General features: G+C 39.6%; 1 protein-coding gene across 1 annotated transcript in view; it reads right to left on the bottom strand.

Annotated features, from left to right (window-relative positions):
* LOC134154967 (pinopsin-like) overlaps positions 1–19,787 on the bottom strand; it is an 85,573-nt gene that overhangs the window by 18,249 nt on the left and 47,537 nt on the right. The window contains exon 3 of the mRNA XM_062601644.1: positions 6,411–6,644. Coding sequence (XP_062457628.1) covers positions 6,411–6,644 — 234 coding nt within the window. The remainder of the gene's footprint in view (positions 1–6,410; positions 6,645–19,787) is intronic.

The raw sequence follows: 19,787 nt of genomic DNA, 5'->3' as shown, positions 1-19,787 counted from the left end.
CTGTAATATTCTACCTAATGGAGAATATGATGCACTGAAAGATAATTTTGACTTGGCCCATTTTCAGCTTAAGAACTTGAGTGTGCAGTTCTATTTGGATAAAAATTTTCTCTGTTTCTAAATGACTTCAAAGATGATTCAGCCACATTTATTTATGCTGACTATTATTTACTCAAAGTCAGTCCAGCTGCCAGTAAAGATATGAAAAACTAGATCATAAGTGATCACATCTAAATGAATTTATTCAATAATGATAATAAATCTTACAATATGCCCATAAACCTTGCATAAACAGGGTCTCTATTCAGGACTTAATAGATATGTCCAATTTGGGCAAAAAATGAACCTTGACACAATTGTTCCTGGATCGTATACTATCTTTCTGTATATGTAGTCCCATGTTCTCATGCATCTAAAATATCTTACTGTTTCCCAAGTATGAAAATAAGAAGCTTAAAAGAAAATAAAGTATTACTTGTCCATGTCACACTTCTGCAGATTTTAAAAGAAAATATTACCTTTTGCTGGAAATACTGAAGTCTGTGCAATACCACATGAAAAATGCAGCTGTTTTGCATGGGAAATGTCAAGATCTCTCTCTTTTTTTTTTTTTTTTTCATATCTGACTGTTTCCCAAAGCAGGTACACATTTCTTCCTGCTCAGTGCATATAGTAAGATCAAGAAGGACTGAAAAGGATTCTTAGAGAACTGGGAATATAAGATGCAAAAAGATTATCATTAAAGAAGGACTCCTCTTCCTTGGCTGGCAACAGGGAAATCTCTCAAAGATGTTAGAAGGAGGAGTTCAAAAGACTTATCTGAGATGTACAGAAAAGAGGAACATTACTGTGCAAGGCTGGCAAATGCAGAGAAAGGAATAAAACAGATTCTCAGCTCCCCCCATCCATGAATTAGTAAGGTTAAGTCTCTGCAAGAGAACCGATATGTGAAACGGTCCTTTGCTTTGTAACCTAACTATATCACTTCTCCCCCTAGGATGAGACAATGGATAAATTTTTGTCTTTAATAAGCTGGATTTGAGTTGGCTCAGCCCTAATGCCTTGCTGGGTGCCACCCTAGCTGGACCAGCAGATGGAGGAGGCTGTACCCCAAGCCCTGGCTGAAGAGGAGCTGAACTGCCTAACTTCAGCCCACGAGGGGGTTGGCACGGTCAGGGATCCACCCAGGGAGAGTCAGGCGGTGGCTGGTGGGGGGTACAGCTTCTGCTGCAGCTACTGCCTGTCTGCGCAGGATCTGATACGCGCTCTTAGTCACTACCCGTTCTCTGAAAGACAAGTTATTGTACATCTTAATGTAGCAAAATACCATGAAAACGCCTTTCCTTTTCCTCACAATTCAACCTATTGGGGAAAATCCACTTCCCTGCTGGGTTAGCTTCTTGTATGACGCATTAAACTCCCAAACTCAGTTCCTCGGCCTCTTTACAACTCTCTGTAGAGGTTTCCATCTGCAGCCTAAACACTTTGCCTTGTGTGCATGAACAATGAAGATAGATGTGAGGCCAATTCTGTATGTGTCTGCACGTCCCATTGCAGCAACAGGGCTGCAGTCCTGGGCACATGCTCGCTCATGAGAAGCACAACTGAGTGTGCAGGATCCTGCTCTCTTTGAGGAAAACTCTTTAATACGTTATCACTCATCTCACTATCCACCAGAAATAATGGAAATTTTTGCAACTGACTTAGTTTGTTCATTCTTTCTGTGCACCTTTCCCCTCACTCAGCCCCCAATTACCTTGTAAGTTGTAAAGGTCATAGTATTCATTATTTTCAAATGAGTGTATGTGTTCTTTTAAGCATCACTTCGTTCTCCAAATCCTTGGGCAAAATGACAGGATCAGCTTCTATTTTTATAACTGCAGTGATTTTAATACAACAAGACAGACAGAGAGGAAATCAAACTGCTAATCAAGGACTTCTATTCACATCTAATGCATCCCTTCCCTCACACCCTCCCTCCTTACTTTTGCTCAGAGACACTTTCTGACACCAGAAATAACACATTGCTAATCACTATTTTGTTCCAATTGCAAAACAGTACTAGATATGCTAACCTGAGTTTCGGTAGTCCAGGGAGCCTAGGGTTAACAACCTGAGTGACTAAATGTGTGGAAATAACTCCCGAACTCATGTATTTAGCCTGAGGCCCATTAGGAGCAGTGGAGTAAGGCTACTCTACATCAGCAGAGGTCTCTGATCAGTGGCTCCCAAGTGATTGGTTCTGTAGATCTTTAAATGATATGGGATTAATTTGGCTTAAGTTTTTCTGCCAGCAGCAACGTGGCAAATTCCTGTTTCTCTGAATGCTAACTTGAAATTACGTGAAATAGAGAGTACAGATTCACTCGATCTCAATAACCCATACCCACTCAAGTGCTCATTATTCATATCTCAACTTCACTGCTTTATCCAGAAAAAAAACAGACTTCAGATATCTAAGATCAGGTTAACCTCAAAAAGCTGGCATGCCATTATATTGTCTGGCTAATGATCTCTGGTTCTCAGGACAGTACATCTTCAAATACAGTTATACCAGCCAGAAAATTCTTCAGTGTTTGAGTTCCCCGCTGTTCTAGGGACTATGTAAAATTGAAATGCTCCTGGTGATGACCCCTGTAACAGGGATCCCATGGCAATGGTGACTCTTATAACTGTTTGGTGAACGCTTAATGCTTGCTTGAACGTAACGTGTGCCAGAACAGGTTTCTGTTAGCCTTGTCACAGTGAACGGCAAGTAATAGAAGCTGCCATTAAAAGTCTGTTTGGGGTGGCTGCACAGGTGGAAATATGAAGAAAGCAAATGTGAACCTGACAGGGAGTTATGATCGAAATAAAAAGATAATGTGAGAGGTAAAAGCGGATGAAACACAAAATGTATATAACGCTATGACTACAAACGAGTGAGGCACTGACAGCCTAAGCGTGCCGGCCCTGCCCAGACTGCTCCAGCAGCCGGTAGGCAGTGCCAGCACAGCTAGCACGGCAGTCTGCTGGGCACTGCTGCACGGGGAGCACTGCGCCAGACACGCACAGCAGCGCTGCCGAGAGGCGAAAGAACCAGGCCTAGCGAGAAACCAGGTAAATCTGTCTGGTGGGGAAGATACAGTCTCCTTCTCCGCTGTTTCCCTTGCTTCCCTGCCAAAACATAGCTTCAGCCTGAAGCAGCTTGTGTCAGTGAAGCTGGATGTCTGCCTGCCTTGGGATTATCAGCAACAATATTCTGCTGAAATGGTGTATTCCCCTCCCTCCTGTCGGCAAGAATGACAGAAGAGTGCCTCATGCTGTCCCGCACGAGAGAGTCCCTTTGACTGGGAAGAAATCCACCACTCTCACCAAGAGTTTATCATCTCAGATCAGTGCAGGAGGTAACAGCAAAGACTAAACTTTCTCACTGGGGCTCCTGGACCGTGAAAGTGACTCAGTGCCTGCATGGGCGTTAATGTAAAGGTGTGCTCTGAAGTGTGACTCCTAAGGCTGACTCGGAGGCGGGCAATTCCACGATATTCCAGAGTGATTTATGATCGATTGAAGCCACCGCCACCGCTGCAGTCAACTAATGCTGTTTTGCAATCTTCAGGGCATGTTCTGAAGCAGAAAGGTTAGCTTATGTACAGAGCTTTAAAGGATAAGCCATATATTCTCAGTGTATCCATTCACAAAATGCACAAGTAAATACCCTCCTGTGAAAAACTGCATCCCAAAAGACAGGACTGTGAAAAATGTAGGCCACAAACATTTTATGTTGGGAGGCACCAGCATCCCACAACAATTTTAAACTGAACACAAAGCCCAGAAAAGCTGAGCACTGGGTAGGAGACACATTTTCCTGAGGCATTAAATTTACAAAAAGGAATGAGAACAAGTGCAAAGGCATTGAGGTGTTGTGAGCACTCATGACGCATCCGATGAGAGTGTTACTATTGTTCCTGTTTGGAAAGGACAGCGAACAGATGGACGCTTCACTCTTTCTTGAGCGAGGTTCATTCCTCAGCTTCAAATAAAAATAATTATTTTACTGCTAGTACAGTTGTAAAGCAGATGACAGCTGCAGATTAATGTGAGTCATTAACTATTATTTTGGTTTTAAAACAATGAAAAGTATTTACTCCAAATCTGACAAAGCTCCATTTCAGGGGTGATTTTTTTCTGATTTCTACAATAGGGAAACTAATGATGAAAAATCCCAAGCCCTACAGTGACTACCAGGTGGCAATTAATGATCTGTCAAAGACTGACTCAGCTTTGCCCCTTTGCACTTTTTGATAAATGATGACAAGTGTGGAAAGGTAAGCAGTGAAAAACGAGTGGAGCAAGCTCTCACTGTTCAAAAAGGGAAATCTAATACATTGATCTTACACATCACTGCAGACTAAGCAAGGATATTTAAGAAACTCTTTCCAGTTCCCTGCCACAGTGCTCCTGAGTTTTTGCACAATCTTTTCAGTTCTTGCTGCTAAGAAACTGTCTGTCTTCTCTCAAAACTGTCCTCACAGAATTTTCCTCTTACAGCAAGATCATTTCACATTGTTCTTCTCTTATAAAAGATGACAAAATGGATCAAAAGTCACCTCCATATTGAGAAACAAGTTAAGCATTCAAAAGAATTTCTTTCATAGCTGAAAAAGCTAGATATTGCAAGGAAAGAGTGATTTTCAGAAAGTTTGCTGCATTCCCGTGACGTGCAGGCACTCTGGTTTTATTCTTGATAATCAAGTTTTCCCCAACAGTGAACCTTTGCTGTTTGCCTCAGCACACCCACAGCAGCATGACTGTTTACAAGCCTTTGACACTACAAAAGACACAGTTATCAACAACTGCTTGGAGAACTTTGAAAATATAGAAAGAGCCTTAGTTGTGTGTATATCTGTGGATGCCAGGTTGTTACCACCGATAATTGTGCCTGCGATTCCGTTCTTGAGATGTCTGAAGACAGCCAAGACCATACTGAGTTTGTGTATTTTAAGATCCATCTCTCTCCTTAGGCTTCCAGAGTCTTGCTATTTGGGTTGTGTTGCATGTGTGAAGACAATGTCAAAATGTACTTATCTTCTCTGTTATAGCCTGCTCCAGTGATGACAGCATGGTCAGATGATCTCATGGAAGTTAAAGACATAATCAATCAAAATTCTTGGAGGATAAAGAGCTAAGGCATAGGCTGCTGTTGAGGAGTTTCATAAGAATTGTAAAACGTAAGAGAAGTTACTCTTTTGCTTCAGTATTAGCACTTTTCAGTTGGAGCTAGCTTTTTCAATAGTTTTAGCTCAGAACAGATTTTGGAAATGAGATCCTGGCCTTGGTGTGAAAGCAACAGTATTCTTTTCTTCCAGGGAAGTTTCATGGCTTGCCTGGGATCTTTCCCTGAGACTCCTGGAGTAGATTCATTCCTTGTTTAAGAACTTTGGATCAGATGAACTGGACCAAGCATGATCTCAGAGCACGGCAAAGTTAGAATATATTTGGTGACATCCCTTGGCTAAGTTCCATAATCATATAATGCTGCTGTTTACAAATACTAATGGTAGGCTCCAGCATACACTGGACAAGAAATGATAAAGGAGTTTTATTTGCTTTATAACAGTATGCTGTACATAAAATGATGACAGAAAATTAAGATTGTCCTAACATGTAATATAATCAAAGAAAAAGGTGCTTTCATAAAATATACTGCATTTTCCAAATACCCTTACTCTTTAAAACTTCCAGATCTACCATTTACCAAACTTTAGAGTCAGAGCTGTCAGCACAGAAATATTAAGAAGTTCACTTTTCTGTGCTGAAAATGCCATTTATGGGAATTAGACACCTGAACTGGATCTAGGCATTTTAAAAGCTTTAGAATTGGCCTTGACCCTCGTGAGCCAAACTCCATTTTCCTATTTTGGCATGTAGCTGAACTAGAAATTTAGCAGAAAGGATGTAGGAGTCCCTAAAAGACATAATTGTTATGAATATTTGCTTTCAGGGGAATCTGTCAAGAAAGTAATAAGTAATTGCAACTAGTCTTGTCTGTTACATTGTTTTCAAGGTCACAAAATATTTTTCTCTTCTTGTCCCTTTTTTTACCATCCCTCCAGACAAAAACGTTTGAGTACTCGTCTTGCAAATAGATGTCAATACCTTTGGCAATTCTGCAGCTTACAAATTAACATCCAGTGTGTCTTTCTTTAAGAGAACACAATCAATTTCAGTTAGTAAACTTGTATCTGTTCTTCCTATCTAGCCATGTATTATGCTGACTACAAACACTTCTGTCTTGAGACTCTAGTGATATCATTTGGGCAGACCCTCAATGCCCTTCTCTCAAAGACAGGATAGGCAGTCACAGTGGTTAGATCAAGAAAACACAACAAATAGTGAGGAAAATACATTTAAAAAATAGTAAGTCTTACCTGCTTATTCATAAGTATGTAGATAATGGGATTGCAAACAGTGCTGCTTTTTGCTAGGATGGAAGGTATGGTGCTTGCAACTGGAGTCACCACACCTGGCTTACCAAATGTTGCAAGCAATGCTATAACTCCATAGGGAATCCAGCATATGAGGTAACAGATAACTGTAGTGATCACCATGAACAGTACATGGTATTCTCTTTTGCGGGCAGCATTCTTGTGGATTTTTCCAACCTAGTGAAAGGTGAATAAAAGATAGGATTTAAGGAGTTGAGCTATTATTTTTACTGCTTTAACAAGCAATTGGTCTCTTGGTCTCAGACCAGCAATGATATTCGACATTTTAACTTCAGAAGCAAAACAAAGCTACATCCAAAGATGAGTGAATGCTTTCATTATCTCCAACAGGCTCAGGGGGAACACCTGCAGACATCATGCTACGTACCAATGTAAGCCAGAATCATAGTGGAAGGTAGAGCAGAAACAGAAAGGGGATATAGTTATCATGTAGTTCTTAACCCTTGTTGATCATCTCCTGTTGCTTTTCAAGTATGGCATTTTGTATGATCTTCCAGTATTTTCACTCACGTTAGTCAGCTTAGTCCACCTACGGCTTGCTGGAGGTGGACAAGTGTTATGAAGCATATAGGAACCAATAAAAGATTTTTTTTGTTTGGGTTATGGAAAAAGCAGAGCAGTGTTAGGACCATGATAGTACTCAACTGTGGTATCTCTGTCCTTGGATATTTTCAAACCTTGATTAAAAAAGGTTTAGCTGTCCTGGTCTAGTATTGGCAATGGGTTCACTCTGAGGAGGATGCTAGACTGCATGACCTCTAGAGATCCCTTCCAAGCAACACTTCTATGAAGTTTCAAGTGGTAGGATTCTGTTTTTCTAGCCTATATTTTCCAGGTATTTCAGCATTTTGATACAAGGCCCTCACTCCTGATAATCATCCTGAGCAATTATGTTGTGCCCATAAAAAATGAGCCAGCTATTGACAGAGACCAGTTACTGTGTTATGTCATGGGAATAGAAGGGAACTGAGTAAATAAGAAGCATGGATCTAAATAACCAGTTTCAATCTAGTGGCACAATAACCTGTTTTGCTAACATGAATTTGCTGGTTATTATAGTCTGTGGGCAAACTCAGCTCTGTTCAGGAAATATGTAATGCATTTCCTCTTTGCTTCAAAATATACAGTCTCTTGGTTCATTTTGGACTAGGGGGTCATCCCTTTTGGAGTCTAGGTAAACATTAAAGTAATGGCTGATTGTTATTTGTAAGGTTTGGTGTGAATGTATTTCTATGCAGGCAAGTATAGGCAACAATTTTCCATGGTACTCCTAACCCTAAGGGCATTGGCAATAATCATGAGGAAGAAACTTCACAGAAGGCACATACAGTACTATATGCAAGCATTACTTTAAAGCAAGCTTCCTGTGTGCTCTCTCTGTGAGATGGCTATTAAATCTGACCCCAAGCTCACAGAAATCAAGACAAGGTAAGAAGGAGTATAGAACAGGTATGGGTGCTTAGCTTTGTTTTATGGGGGTTATGAAGGAGTTCTTGGGAAACACTCACAAAGACAAACTCCAGAGTAGTGAGACTGGTCTCCCAAAGCATCTTTGCAGCCAATGGAGAACTCATTTTGGAGCTAGTCCCTCTCCACTGACTCTAAAGGAGTTTCACCACACAGGTCTCCCAAGTTTACAGGCAATTTCATAATTGACCCACATGTCCTAGCAGGATTTCAGGAAGTAGTCAAATGATCAAAGTATATAGACTGAATATTGTAGTCAGCCAAATGCAATTTATGTCCACTTTAAGGTCCCTTTGCATCCCAAATGTGATACTTGAGAGCAAACTGCACACAAGTAAACTAAGCCTCTGTAAAGCTACAAAAATAAATAAGCAAAAGGGCAGCTCCCTTGAATGTAATGAGTCCAAAATTTATCTAGCCAAAAAAAAGAAAGTTTTAAATGAATAGATTTAACCTGGTACAGTAGAACACTGATGTGCACAACTCTGTAAATGGATATAATAAAGGTGGAAACCACTAATTATCCAAGTTAAATGTCATCTACTGTCTCAAGGTGCACAGCTTGCACATTCTAATGCTGTGTGAATACTCAGAGCTTTACTCACCTCTGTGTAGGTGTTTTTGTATTATGTATGTGTTGATGTAATGGATTGTGTGAGTTTACAACATTACATAGTATCTGTATAAGTATATACGAAAGGCAAAATGATATGGTGACATTTTTTAAAAAAAATAGTTATGGTTCTAGTCTTTGCAAGGGGTGGGGGAAGAATTTTGCCTGGATTTTAGTATAGATGTTCCTGTTGAAAGTAAATAAAACACACAGATTTACTCCCCCCCAAATTAACAAGTATTTTTCCTCTATTGTCTTCCAATTACCTTCTGCAAAATGTCAATTACAAACTAAAATCTGGCCTTCCTGAAAACACTTGGGACTATTCTTCTCTTTGCAAGAACAGAACTTGTTTATTTCACAATTACTTTATCTTGAGAAAAATCATTAATAATAGATAAATGCTACAATCCTGTATTGCTTATTTGAACTAAATATTTCCTGACTAAAGGGAATTTTGTCTTACTAAAAAGTGCAAGATCAGCCCCTGGGCTAGCGGCAGCTATATTACAAGCTTAATATTAAGCCAGGAATGCAATGCCCAGCTAGCCATGGATTACACAACTCAGGGTCTTCAATAATGGCAGAGGCATCAGTCAGCACATTTTCTCTCTCTATTTCGATAACATCTGTGCCCTGAACACTTTATCCTCTGCATAAATAAAATACAGATGAATGATAAGGGAACAAAATATGTGTAAAAGTGGAATGATTGTGCTGGAATTTTGGTATGCATCTTTTCTATTTCCTTATGAAGGCAAGCGAGGCTTGCACTGTGACTCTGTCTGCGTTTATGTCTGCCTGACTGTTGGTCCCAATATTTTCCTTGTAAATTTGACTGAGTTTCTCCAAGGCCTCTGAAACTAATCAGACATCTTTGACACCAAATTCTTCACATGTGACTAGAGAAGAAAGATCCTTAATAATGTTCTTATCAAGGAGCAAAATTCAATGTAAGATGAATTCAAATTGGACACCAAAGAATCCCCTCCAGTAAAGTATTGTTTTGGTTTGGTTTGGCTTTTTTCTGTTCCATCTTATTTCTCTGATAATTAATAAGAAGCAAGCTCTGATCAAAGCTATTCCTGAAATAGCACATTTATAATGTCTCCCTGATATCTATTAAGGGTGACCTTCCAATGCAGTCTTCTATAATTGAGTTTAAAAAAAATCATTTGTCATGAGACAAACCCATTGGAAAGCAAATTAGTTAGCTGTCTTGCTCACGGAGCCTTTTACTTCCATGTTTATACCAGTATACTCAATCGTTTTCATTTTTTTATGTGCCTCATATTATAATTCTATAATATGATTTAATTACAGTCCAGATCCTGGGAACGAGCAAGTTAGAACTTTTTTTTTTTTTTTTTTTTTTTTTAAGTACTTTTTTTTCAAAACTGCATTTCTCTTCTTACTGTTTCAGAGAAGAGATGAAGTATGGAGTGGCAGGCCAAAATGCAAGCAATGGAACAGAAGAAGTGAGGAAGGATCATAAAATCTGGCCCTTCTCAACAGCTCCAAAATCCTGGTGACCTGGGTGCCCCAGCTTTCCAATGCACCTGCTTCTTCATTATCAGTGTTGTCCCTTTTCCTTGGTGTTCTGCCTGCTAGTCTCCTCTACCTTTCTCTCACTCTATATCCCTTTGGCCTCATGTTTACACTTGAGACTCAAGGTTCACTGCTCTTCCCTTAGTACCAAACTAGCAGATCAGCCATCTGTTCAAAAACAGGCCACAACAGTTTGTCCTCCAGCTCAGGAACAGCTTGGGAAAAGATCTTACTGTGATGGTGGGTTAGCAGGCATAGACTCCAGCACAATGAGCAGAAGCAGCTGGGTTCATTGTAAACAAAACTGGACAACACTGAGTCCTTGAGAAGCTATAGTGAACCGTGAGGTAAAAGCAATCAGAGCCTTGAAACTTGGGTTATGGAGAAAGGTCCAACAGTCAGGTAGTAGGGTAGGAGCTTTAGCTGAGACTTGAGGAGCCACAATTGACCATAAAATGAGATTTACTCACTTAGCACAAGGGGGGAAGTAGTAGGACACTGCAGAATCAGCATTACTGTTTTAATTAGATGTGCCGCAGTACAGAGAAGGCGTGCTGATGATCATTTGGCTTGAAGCACAGGACGTGTGCTGTTCTGGAGTTGTGCTTGTAACTGGCACTGTCCTCTGGAGGCACAGACTCTTACCCCTGAAAAGGGGTGGAGGAAGAGTCACCAGTAGACCGAGCATACCACTGGACTGATCGCCCACTGCTGTGTGACTGTCCATCCCTAGTCTTGTGCCATGTCTTGGGAAACAGGGCTGAACAGTGTAATTTTGTTTACTAGGCTGCTTTCCTCCCTCCAAGCCATTTTAGCCCAAACACTGCTGTTGTGATGGTAGGAAAGGCAAGCAGCAGAGTCTTAGTGTGGTTGTGATATCACCCTGATGCAGTCTAGGATATCTTAACAAAGCAAGAAATGCTAGCAGATTTCAAGAAGTGCTAGACTATTCTGTAAGAAGTGCTCAGAGAGTCCTGTTTTTGAAGACATATACTATATTTTTGGCACAGTTTTGGTACCATTGTGTTTGCAACTTTGAATTCCACCTTTAAAACATGTTATCTTTAAAAATTCTCTGTTTACAGGTGCTAAAAGGCCTCAAGCAAAATTTAGTTCAGGTTGACCTGACCTAATCAAGAATCAAAGATTTTAAAGTGAAAAAGGAGTAGGCAATTTAATGTAAAAATGATTCTATTTCATATTTTAAAACTTTTGGCAATTTAACCAATTGCTACACACTCTTTTCAGTAATAAAATTGGAGTGCCTCCCAGAAATGTTTGGTGTCTGGACAACTTGTTGGTAGAAGAGCATCAGCTGATGATAACAGAAAATAAATTCAAATAACGGTCTAGAATAGCTCTGTTTGTTAAGTCAAATCTAACTGTGAAGATATAAAGTGTACGTGCATACAATATACTTTTAAAATTTATGAAAGATCTAAAACACATCATTACAATGACACATGAAATACTGGATTGTTGGAACCAAGAGATGTTTGCTTAGAATGGTTGGAAAACATGTGTTTTTACTATAAACTCAACTCTTTGGCACAAAGGCCATCTCCTGCCAAATTTGAGAGCCCTGTTCTGATGTACGAAAGACACTACAGTTAAGGAAAGAAGGGGTTTTTGGTTTTTGATTTTAATGAGCAAATAGCATCTCACATAGTCTCATTCTGGGAAGGAGCAGAAGTGCTTTGGCTGAAACTTCAGAAATCAGCCTGAGGTAGCTACAGACAAGCTTGTCTAATCTCAGGCACTGCGTATAAGACTGCCACAAGACTGGCTCTTGCCTTGTTTTGCCCTGTAGCCAAGCTACATCTCACATACAAACAGTGATCCTTTTCCTCCTTCTTTTCTATGTAATCTGACATGCCAGACAACACTAGTTAGACAATTATGGCAATCTGCTGAGCAGATGCATTAGATTTGATAGGCCACAGAGCATGGGAAAAACCATGGGGGTCTTCAGTGATGGCAGTGGCAGAATTATGCTCAAAGGGAACCTGAGTGACACACTGCTTAGCTAACGTCAAAAAATGCATCCTCTCCCTTCCAGGCTGACAAGGTGTACCAGATATATCCCTCACCATGTGATAGGGTACTATTTCATGCATCGCAAAAGAAGACACTGGAGAGCTCCACACAGAGTATAGGAAATTTCAACACAACTGGTGAAAGTGTGGAATAAACCAAACTAAGTGGAGGCAGTAATAACAAGGGATGCTAACAGGTTCGTTCTTCTAAAAATAAGGACCTGGGGGGGAGTGCCTTCACACCAACATATTAACTCTGTTGAACAATATTATGGGAACAAATAATATGGCTATAGGCCGTATCAAATGATGTTGGATAATAGATTTATGCGTGCAGTAGCTCTGATGGGTCCAGATCTCACTGCAGCCAAGTCAGCCAGTCCCACAAGCCTCCGGCTGGAAGGGAAAGCCAGACTGCATTCATAGGTGAGCCAATGCGCTTTTTCAGGCTAAATACTGGAGCATTCCTATTTTGGAGACAGAAGGCCAAAACAAAATAGGACAGTAAGCTCAGGTGAGAAGTATGTTAGTTTTAACACTTTTTTTCTTAGCCATCACTTAGCTCCACATAGGAGAAGAAAAGCCCTAAACGGTGTTCTGCCCAAGGGGACAGGCTGCACCTTCCTATGCTCCAGAGACCAAAAATTTGACCTACTCCAGCCCTTGCTCAGTTCACTTTAGGTTTACATAGCCATGATCTGCGGGACCTGGGGAGTACCAGTGATACTTCAGCTACTCAGGAGAGTGCTCTATTATTAGGAGAGACCTGACTGATGCGTGTACAGAGTGGCTGTGTTGCTGCATGTTTCATGTGACTGAAAGGCCTATGAAGCCAGCCACGTACATCTGAGTCAGCCCTGTAAGGCACTAGCACATACTGCATACTCCCATCACTCATAGGCATTTTTACATATATATATATATACATATATATGTGTGTGTGTGTATATATATATATATATGTTTTTAAGACAATGGAGTTTGGCTAAAGATAGCTATACAGAAGAGAAACTTTTAATGATGGAGATTTAACCTGATTGCATCATGGACTACCACCTTTTCTTTTTGCATTTACCTAGTCTCCACCCCTAACTTAATGCACCTAGCTCCTTTTTCTAACACTGTATTATTTCCTTTGTATTTTAACATCTCCCAGTCATTTTCAGATGTGAACATCTTGAAAGGGTTTGATGGCATCTCATCCATCTAACCACCTGGATGGAGAGACCACGCAGTAAAAATCCAACACTCAGACCTACTTGAAGGAAGGAACATACACATCATAGCATCATCATACTCAAAGGGATATTTATGCATTCTTCCTTCAAGATCAGTTTCTCTTTCTCCAACTTTTCATTAAGAAGCAAGCTAGCTGAAGTCCTACACTTTGTGCATCTAAATACTGGATATTGTAATCATCCTTTACTTGGCCCATGCTAAATAAGCAACATGGAAACAGTGTGCAAAGTGCTTTGTTTGTTTATGGCGGCTGACACATTATTCCTGGAGCTGTCTGTGTACATTTTATACTCAGATAGCCCTGTTTTTCCACTCCTTCAAAGCTGCACTGGAAAGACCAGGCTATTTATGAACAGCAATGCTTTTTGCCAACCTTTTTAAGTGTCAGATATGAATGCTTATTTTGACACGCTGAAATATTCAACATTACTACCAAAACTAGGGACAAAACAAGGGATTCTTAATTATTGTAATGTTACTATTAATTTTAGGAACTGAAGTCCACATGGAAGATATTTTTATATCAGTTGAAGTCTGGATTTATTGGAAAATTTTATTATTGAAATGGGAGCAGTCACCTTAATGTTTCAAGTTGAAGTGAAGCTATGCTGTAAATGCTAAACTTAGGGCTTTGTATACTGCCCTTGAAGCATAAATGTTATTGCTACCGATATCAGTGAAGTTCTACTGTGGACTTAAGAAATGCTATATCTTCTTTGGTTGCAGGAATTCTTTTACTGTGCTAGCTAAAGGACTATTAGCAGTGATTTGACTTATACAGTAAGCATATTTGCATGCATTAAACAAACAGTTCATGGTGTCACTTCTGTCATATACAGCTGGCATTTTACCCTGTCCTTTCCTCACTGTGGATTTTCTAGCATCAATGTGCATAAGAAAATTAAAGGTGTATTACACACAGCTATCATTTAGTTTGTCTAGCAGTTTGGTTTTAGAAAGCAGAGTGTATTAGATATCCATACCTTCCCAAAATGGGGGCATTCCCTTCTCTCTCTCTAGCTACAGGCTTATCGAGCAAGGATAGTGGCTACAAAAACATGAGCATGTGCTTTTCCCTGCGCTCAGCTGGAAGGATATAAGCCAGCTCCAGTTCAAAAGCTCAGCAAGCACCGCCCTGAGCCTCGATAACAAGCTCAGCCTCCCAGCGAAGCCAGCTTATCCGCCGGGCTTAGTACTGGGCCAACACAGACATGCGAGGTCTGCAGCTGTCTCACTTCCCACCAACCTGGAGTATGGGCAACATGCACTTACACCCTTCAGCAGCCTGTCTGGACAGGCCCAGGCAGCAGCTGGGGTAGTTTTTTCTTATACTGCAGGCAGGTGGCTGGGAGAAGTTGTTTGCCTCCAGTACTGTGAAGAGGTCAAACCAAACAATCTAGCCCCAAGAAAACATCAGCTCACATTTAGGGACTGATTCATTGGATGGTCTGCAGGCATCACAGCAACAACTAAAACAATTCAGAAATGTTGTAATCTAAGTCCAACAAGGAAAAAAAAGTCCTTCTGAGGTGAAATAGAATCATCTTAAAGATGAAGAATCAGCAGCCCTGGCTACATATTTAAGCAGATATATTGTTTTTGATGATACACACTTCTCTAAAATGTTACTTGTATATCCTTCAGTAACTGCGGGACTGCATAGAGTTGCTGCCTCTGATACTTGCAGCAACACTTCCATGGCACTTACTTGCCTGAAACAAATCAAAGATGTGTAGAAAGTAAGATGTGGAAAATGGAAACTGAAAGGGCAATGAGGTGTGTTTGCTATCTAGAAATACAATTAGATAAAAAAAAAAACCTGGAGGTGCATGAAGCCTCAAATGTTATGTTCAAAATTATTTAAACTCTAATCTATTTTCCATTAAAAAGATGATCAAAAGAAACTATGTCAAGTAAAATATTAAGGTTGATGGAGTTTTATGCAGCTAACATGCCTTTTTTTATCTCTTGAAATTTATTACAGTCTGGGAGACTGTAATAGATAGCAATTCCTTTCCTTGAAACTATCAGGTCTAAGTTGTCCAAACTGATGACAACCATAATGTTCATTACTTGGTTGGTACTTGGTTGCCTGTTTAAGTCCAGTTCTAGTGAGCATGTTATAATTGACCCTGACTCACACTAACTGACATTCATATCAATGGGCTGAATAGGAATACACTGGTGGGAATTAGCCTAAAGACTAAATTTTATCCTACAGATGACAAAGGTTTAAAAGAACTTCAAAGCTTTAAACTTAGGAAGCACTTCTGTGCTTCGAGCACATGTTGCAAAGAGCCTAACTCTTTCTTTTAATGGCAAATGGAGGCTAGAAGACTAACTGGACATGGACACCTAGTATTTAGGTTGTAAGATTGTATGAACTGCACCTCACCCAGAAAAGACCAGAGTCAGCTAGTCTTCTTTCCATTGCATCGTAGGCAATACACATGGGATTTTACAGTAGCATATGGTAAAAGAAGGGATAGCATTGGCCAAAACAAATATTATAAAAGAGAAACTTCTGTGCCTTTTAAGGGAGGAAGAGTAGGAAAATTGATGACACTTGGCAAAAGATTGACACTGGAAGGGCTCTAGGGAACAAAGCTTGCACATCAGATCCTCTGTGGCTGTGCAGAAACTTGGCCTGCTATCCTGTTAGAAGATTTTCATAGTAAGACAGACAGACAAGAGTGTGGGCTGTTTTGATTGTAACAGGGTGGAGTAGGTATTTCTTTGGTCTTTGACAGGTTTTGTTGCAGAGTTGAATTAAGCAGGAGACAAAAATAAAGTTTTGTCAACAAATACGTCACAGATGCCTGAAGGAGATTCAACAGCTGCTGAACCAAGTGAGGACTGAGAATGATCCAGGGCCCATATCCATCTCAGACCTGATCCCTACACTGGATCTGTTTATGAGGGGAAAACAGAGGAACTCCACCCTGGGGAGGTAAAAATTGAAGGTCTGAGGGATATTCTCAGATACTAGAAATAGTATGGAAATGCAGCTAGTTTTGCAAGGATATAAAAATATTACCAGGCACTGCTTAAAAAGACAACTTCCTGTTATAAAGGTGGAAGGTGGAAGACCACCTTCAGTAAATCAAAGCAATAGTTTTGTTTAAGACTCCTCTTCTAAAAAATTTTACTAACAGATCATACCTATAATGCATTTACTTTTCCAATAACTGACTTCTTTTTTTTTTTTTTTTTTTTTTTGTTTTTGTTTATTTTAATAACTTTTGCAATGGTTTGGACTGTTCTAACAAATCAGCTGAATGTAAAGGAAATGAAAAGTGAAAACTTACTTCTGATTTTTGAAGCTGGCTTAAGTGTATTTTGCATCAAAGAATTTCTGGAGCAGAAGTGAGAAATATCAGACATTAATTCCATCTTGGTTCCTGTGTACATTCTTCCAGATAAAGCATCATGCAGAATGCATATCTGCAAAATTGCTAATTTGGCTGAGCTCTTCAAGAAGAGATGAATTGACAGGTGTAAAATTTCTTTTCCAGGTTTCCAAGTTACCATTTGATGCTAAGCAATAAAATGCTGCTATCTACTTCGGAAATGGACTGCATATTGGCCTGCATATAAAGGGAAAAGTGTCTTCAATCATAGGTAACAAAGAATAATGTTTGGAAAGACTGGAACACTAACTGATACAACTAAAGCAGGAAATAACAACCTGTGTGTTTTAATATCAAGGACAAGGACAATAAATATAAGAGTAAATGTCAGCTGGGAGCAGAAAACTTGTTTGGTAAGGATCAGAATATATTAAAACCTTTTCCCTATTTGTCATTTGGACAAATCTATATTTGACGTTTGGGTTAGGTACTCTCCCTTCTCACTGAAAAAGTGTATGGATGTGTGAGTATGTATATATACATAAATGTATATATATACATGTATAGATATGAAAAAAAGCTATGATACAAGTATGGCTCATTGCCCTGCTCACCTCTTGCATAAGATTAACAGCAATAACCTTTCCTATCCTATTCCTGACACACCAATACCTCCTCTAAATCTGGGGTTTGAATTACAAAAAAAAAAAAAAAAAAAAAAAAAAAAAAAAAAAGAGCCAGTATTTTCCCTAAAAATAGTGCCTAAGTATTCCCCTAGAACCCATTTTGCTTGCATGTATAAAGCTCTCACTCATATTTAACACTACTTTTCACCAAGACTAGCACATGTGGGTGAAATCTTGAGCTTTGTGTTCCTTTACATTGGTAGTTGCTTTCCTTGCAGTGAAGTTAGATGCTAAAATCATTCAAGTATCAACGGTCTTTCAGTACCTAACCACAATTCCTCTTTTTCCTGGAGAGTGGTCAAATTTTCCTATATTTTACTGAGACCTGTCACACATCCCCCACTCTGGCCCAAGAAACTTTCTAGAGATCTACAAGACAGAAAGGCAGCAAGGACATGTGGGCATGCCTTTGACATTAGCTATTTATATTTAAATTAGCCTAATATGTGTGCTTGGACTTGGCTGTCAAATTCTGTAGACTCTTCATGGATAATAAATCCAAAGTGACTTCAAAGCTCTCCTTTCACTGACATCTTTAAAAATTCTCCTGGCTATAGTAATTGTGCCTAAATTGGCCTGAACACATTCTCCTCCACACTCATGACAGACTCTTTCCCTTAAAATATTACCAACATATCACAGCATAGGTGTGTTCAGTAAAAAAGTGACCCTGCAAAGTTTGTAAGTCTTCAGTTCCTTTCTCCTTGGTGAGAGCCCTGCAGGGTTGGCCCAACACTCTCCTGAATTAATCTCATAGCACACTATCATTTTTTTCAATATGCTTTGATAAGTAAGAGGGAGAAAATTATGTCAAGTCCTAAATTAGAAGAACTAAATTTAGGTAATAAACTGAGATGTACAAATCAGATGTACAAATTTTCTTCCCTCGGGATACTGTGTATTCAGAACAATGTTGTACCTGAAGAAGTTAGGTCTCTCTAACTCTCACTCTGATACGCCAGAGAGGATGAGCAAGATGAAATAGGCATAGCGAGTTATATCCAGCATGGGTGATTATAAACATTTATTTTAGCTCACAGAAAATGATGATAAGTTCCTTTTCTGTAGCTTATGTAATAAAGACAGTCTTTATATATTATGTGTCATTTTAAAACTTCTGGTTAGGAAACTTGTACTGAAGCTGTAGTAAAGTTTCATATTTGTTTTAGATTAGTAAAAAGCAAGGTAAGCAGAACCATTATTACAATTTTATGAGTGCAATATATTATCCTGCAAGACAGTCACTGACTGTGCAGTTATTTCTGCTTGTAGAAGGCTATGATTAAACAAAGAATAATCCAGGAATATACAAGATTGAATCTCTTACAAAACGCTCTTAATCCTCTCCTCACATGCCCTACCATTAGACGGGTGAGGAAGGCCGAGTGTTTCCAGAGCACAGTGCACATGAGAGTACAAAATGGTCCATGAGCTGCATGAACACGTCCTTCAGTGCGAGGAGGAGATGAACTGGCATTTTGTTTTTAAGAGGGTGAGGGTTATGCAGTGCATAATGGATATTTTTCTGTATCTGGTCAGTTTTCATAAGCTGATCCTGTGCCTAGGTATGGCAGAAGAGCAGGTATAGAAATGGCCCCAAACACACAGTGCAGGAAAAGCATTGCCAATATTTTAAGCCTGCCATATTTCCAATCATTTTGCAGCTGTGCAGATGCTGGCACCCTGGCTTATCCTCTGCTGATAAAATAGGGAAGGTCCTGAGAAGAAACAACAGCACATAGGAATCCTTTATCTAGTTTTAGTAATGCAGGCTCAGATGATCCTAAAATAGGACTTCAATCTCCTGAAAGAGTCTCTCTCTCTTTCTCTCCTCTAACAGCATCGAAGAAAATTGGCTTAGAAGACAAGCCTGCAACCTACATGCCTTCAAGTGAAGTGAGTCGATCAGGTGAATCAAACTCTTTGCTCTTAAAACAAATTTATGAATAATAAACATGCTATACGTATTGCAAGTATGGAAAAGTAGTTTTTAAAGGAAGTTCTGGATTTATTATTCAGGAAAAGGTTCCTGTACTAGTAAATGAACCTGCTTTATGAAAAGAACTTGCTCAATACATTACTAACTGCTCTTGCCTTGTGAGTCCAGAAGCTGAATTGTGGCTATTCCAGGATACAAATGTTAATCCCATGGCAATTCCAAATAACCAAAAAGTATGAATTAGTTTGGCTCAGTTGGTTAGAGCATGGTGCTGCTAATGCCAAGGTTGTGGGTTCAATCCCTATATGGGCTACAGTGAGGGTTAGACTAGATGGTCTCCAGAGGCCCCTTCCAACCTTACCATTCTATGATAACGGTCTGAAAATGCAATTGGGTGTTTTGAAAGAAATTCAGGATGTCA

This window comes from Rhea pennata, chromosome 1, assembly GCF_028389875.1.
Source record: "Rhea pennata isolate bPtePen1 chromosome 1, bPtePen1.pri, whole genome shotgun sequence".
In the NCBI taxonomy this organism is placed as follows: domain Eukaryota; kingdom Metazoa; phylum Chordata; class Aves; order Rheiformes; family Rheidae; genus Rhea; species Rhea pennata.
Note: the sequence above shows the minus strand (reverse complement) of the source record. Positions and strands in the feature narration are given on the sequence as shown.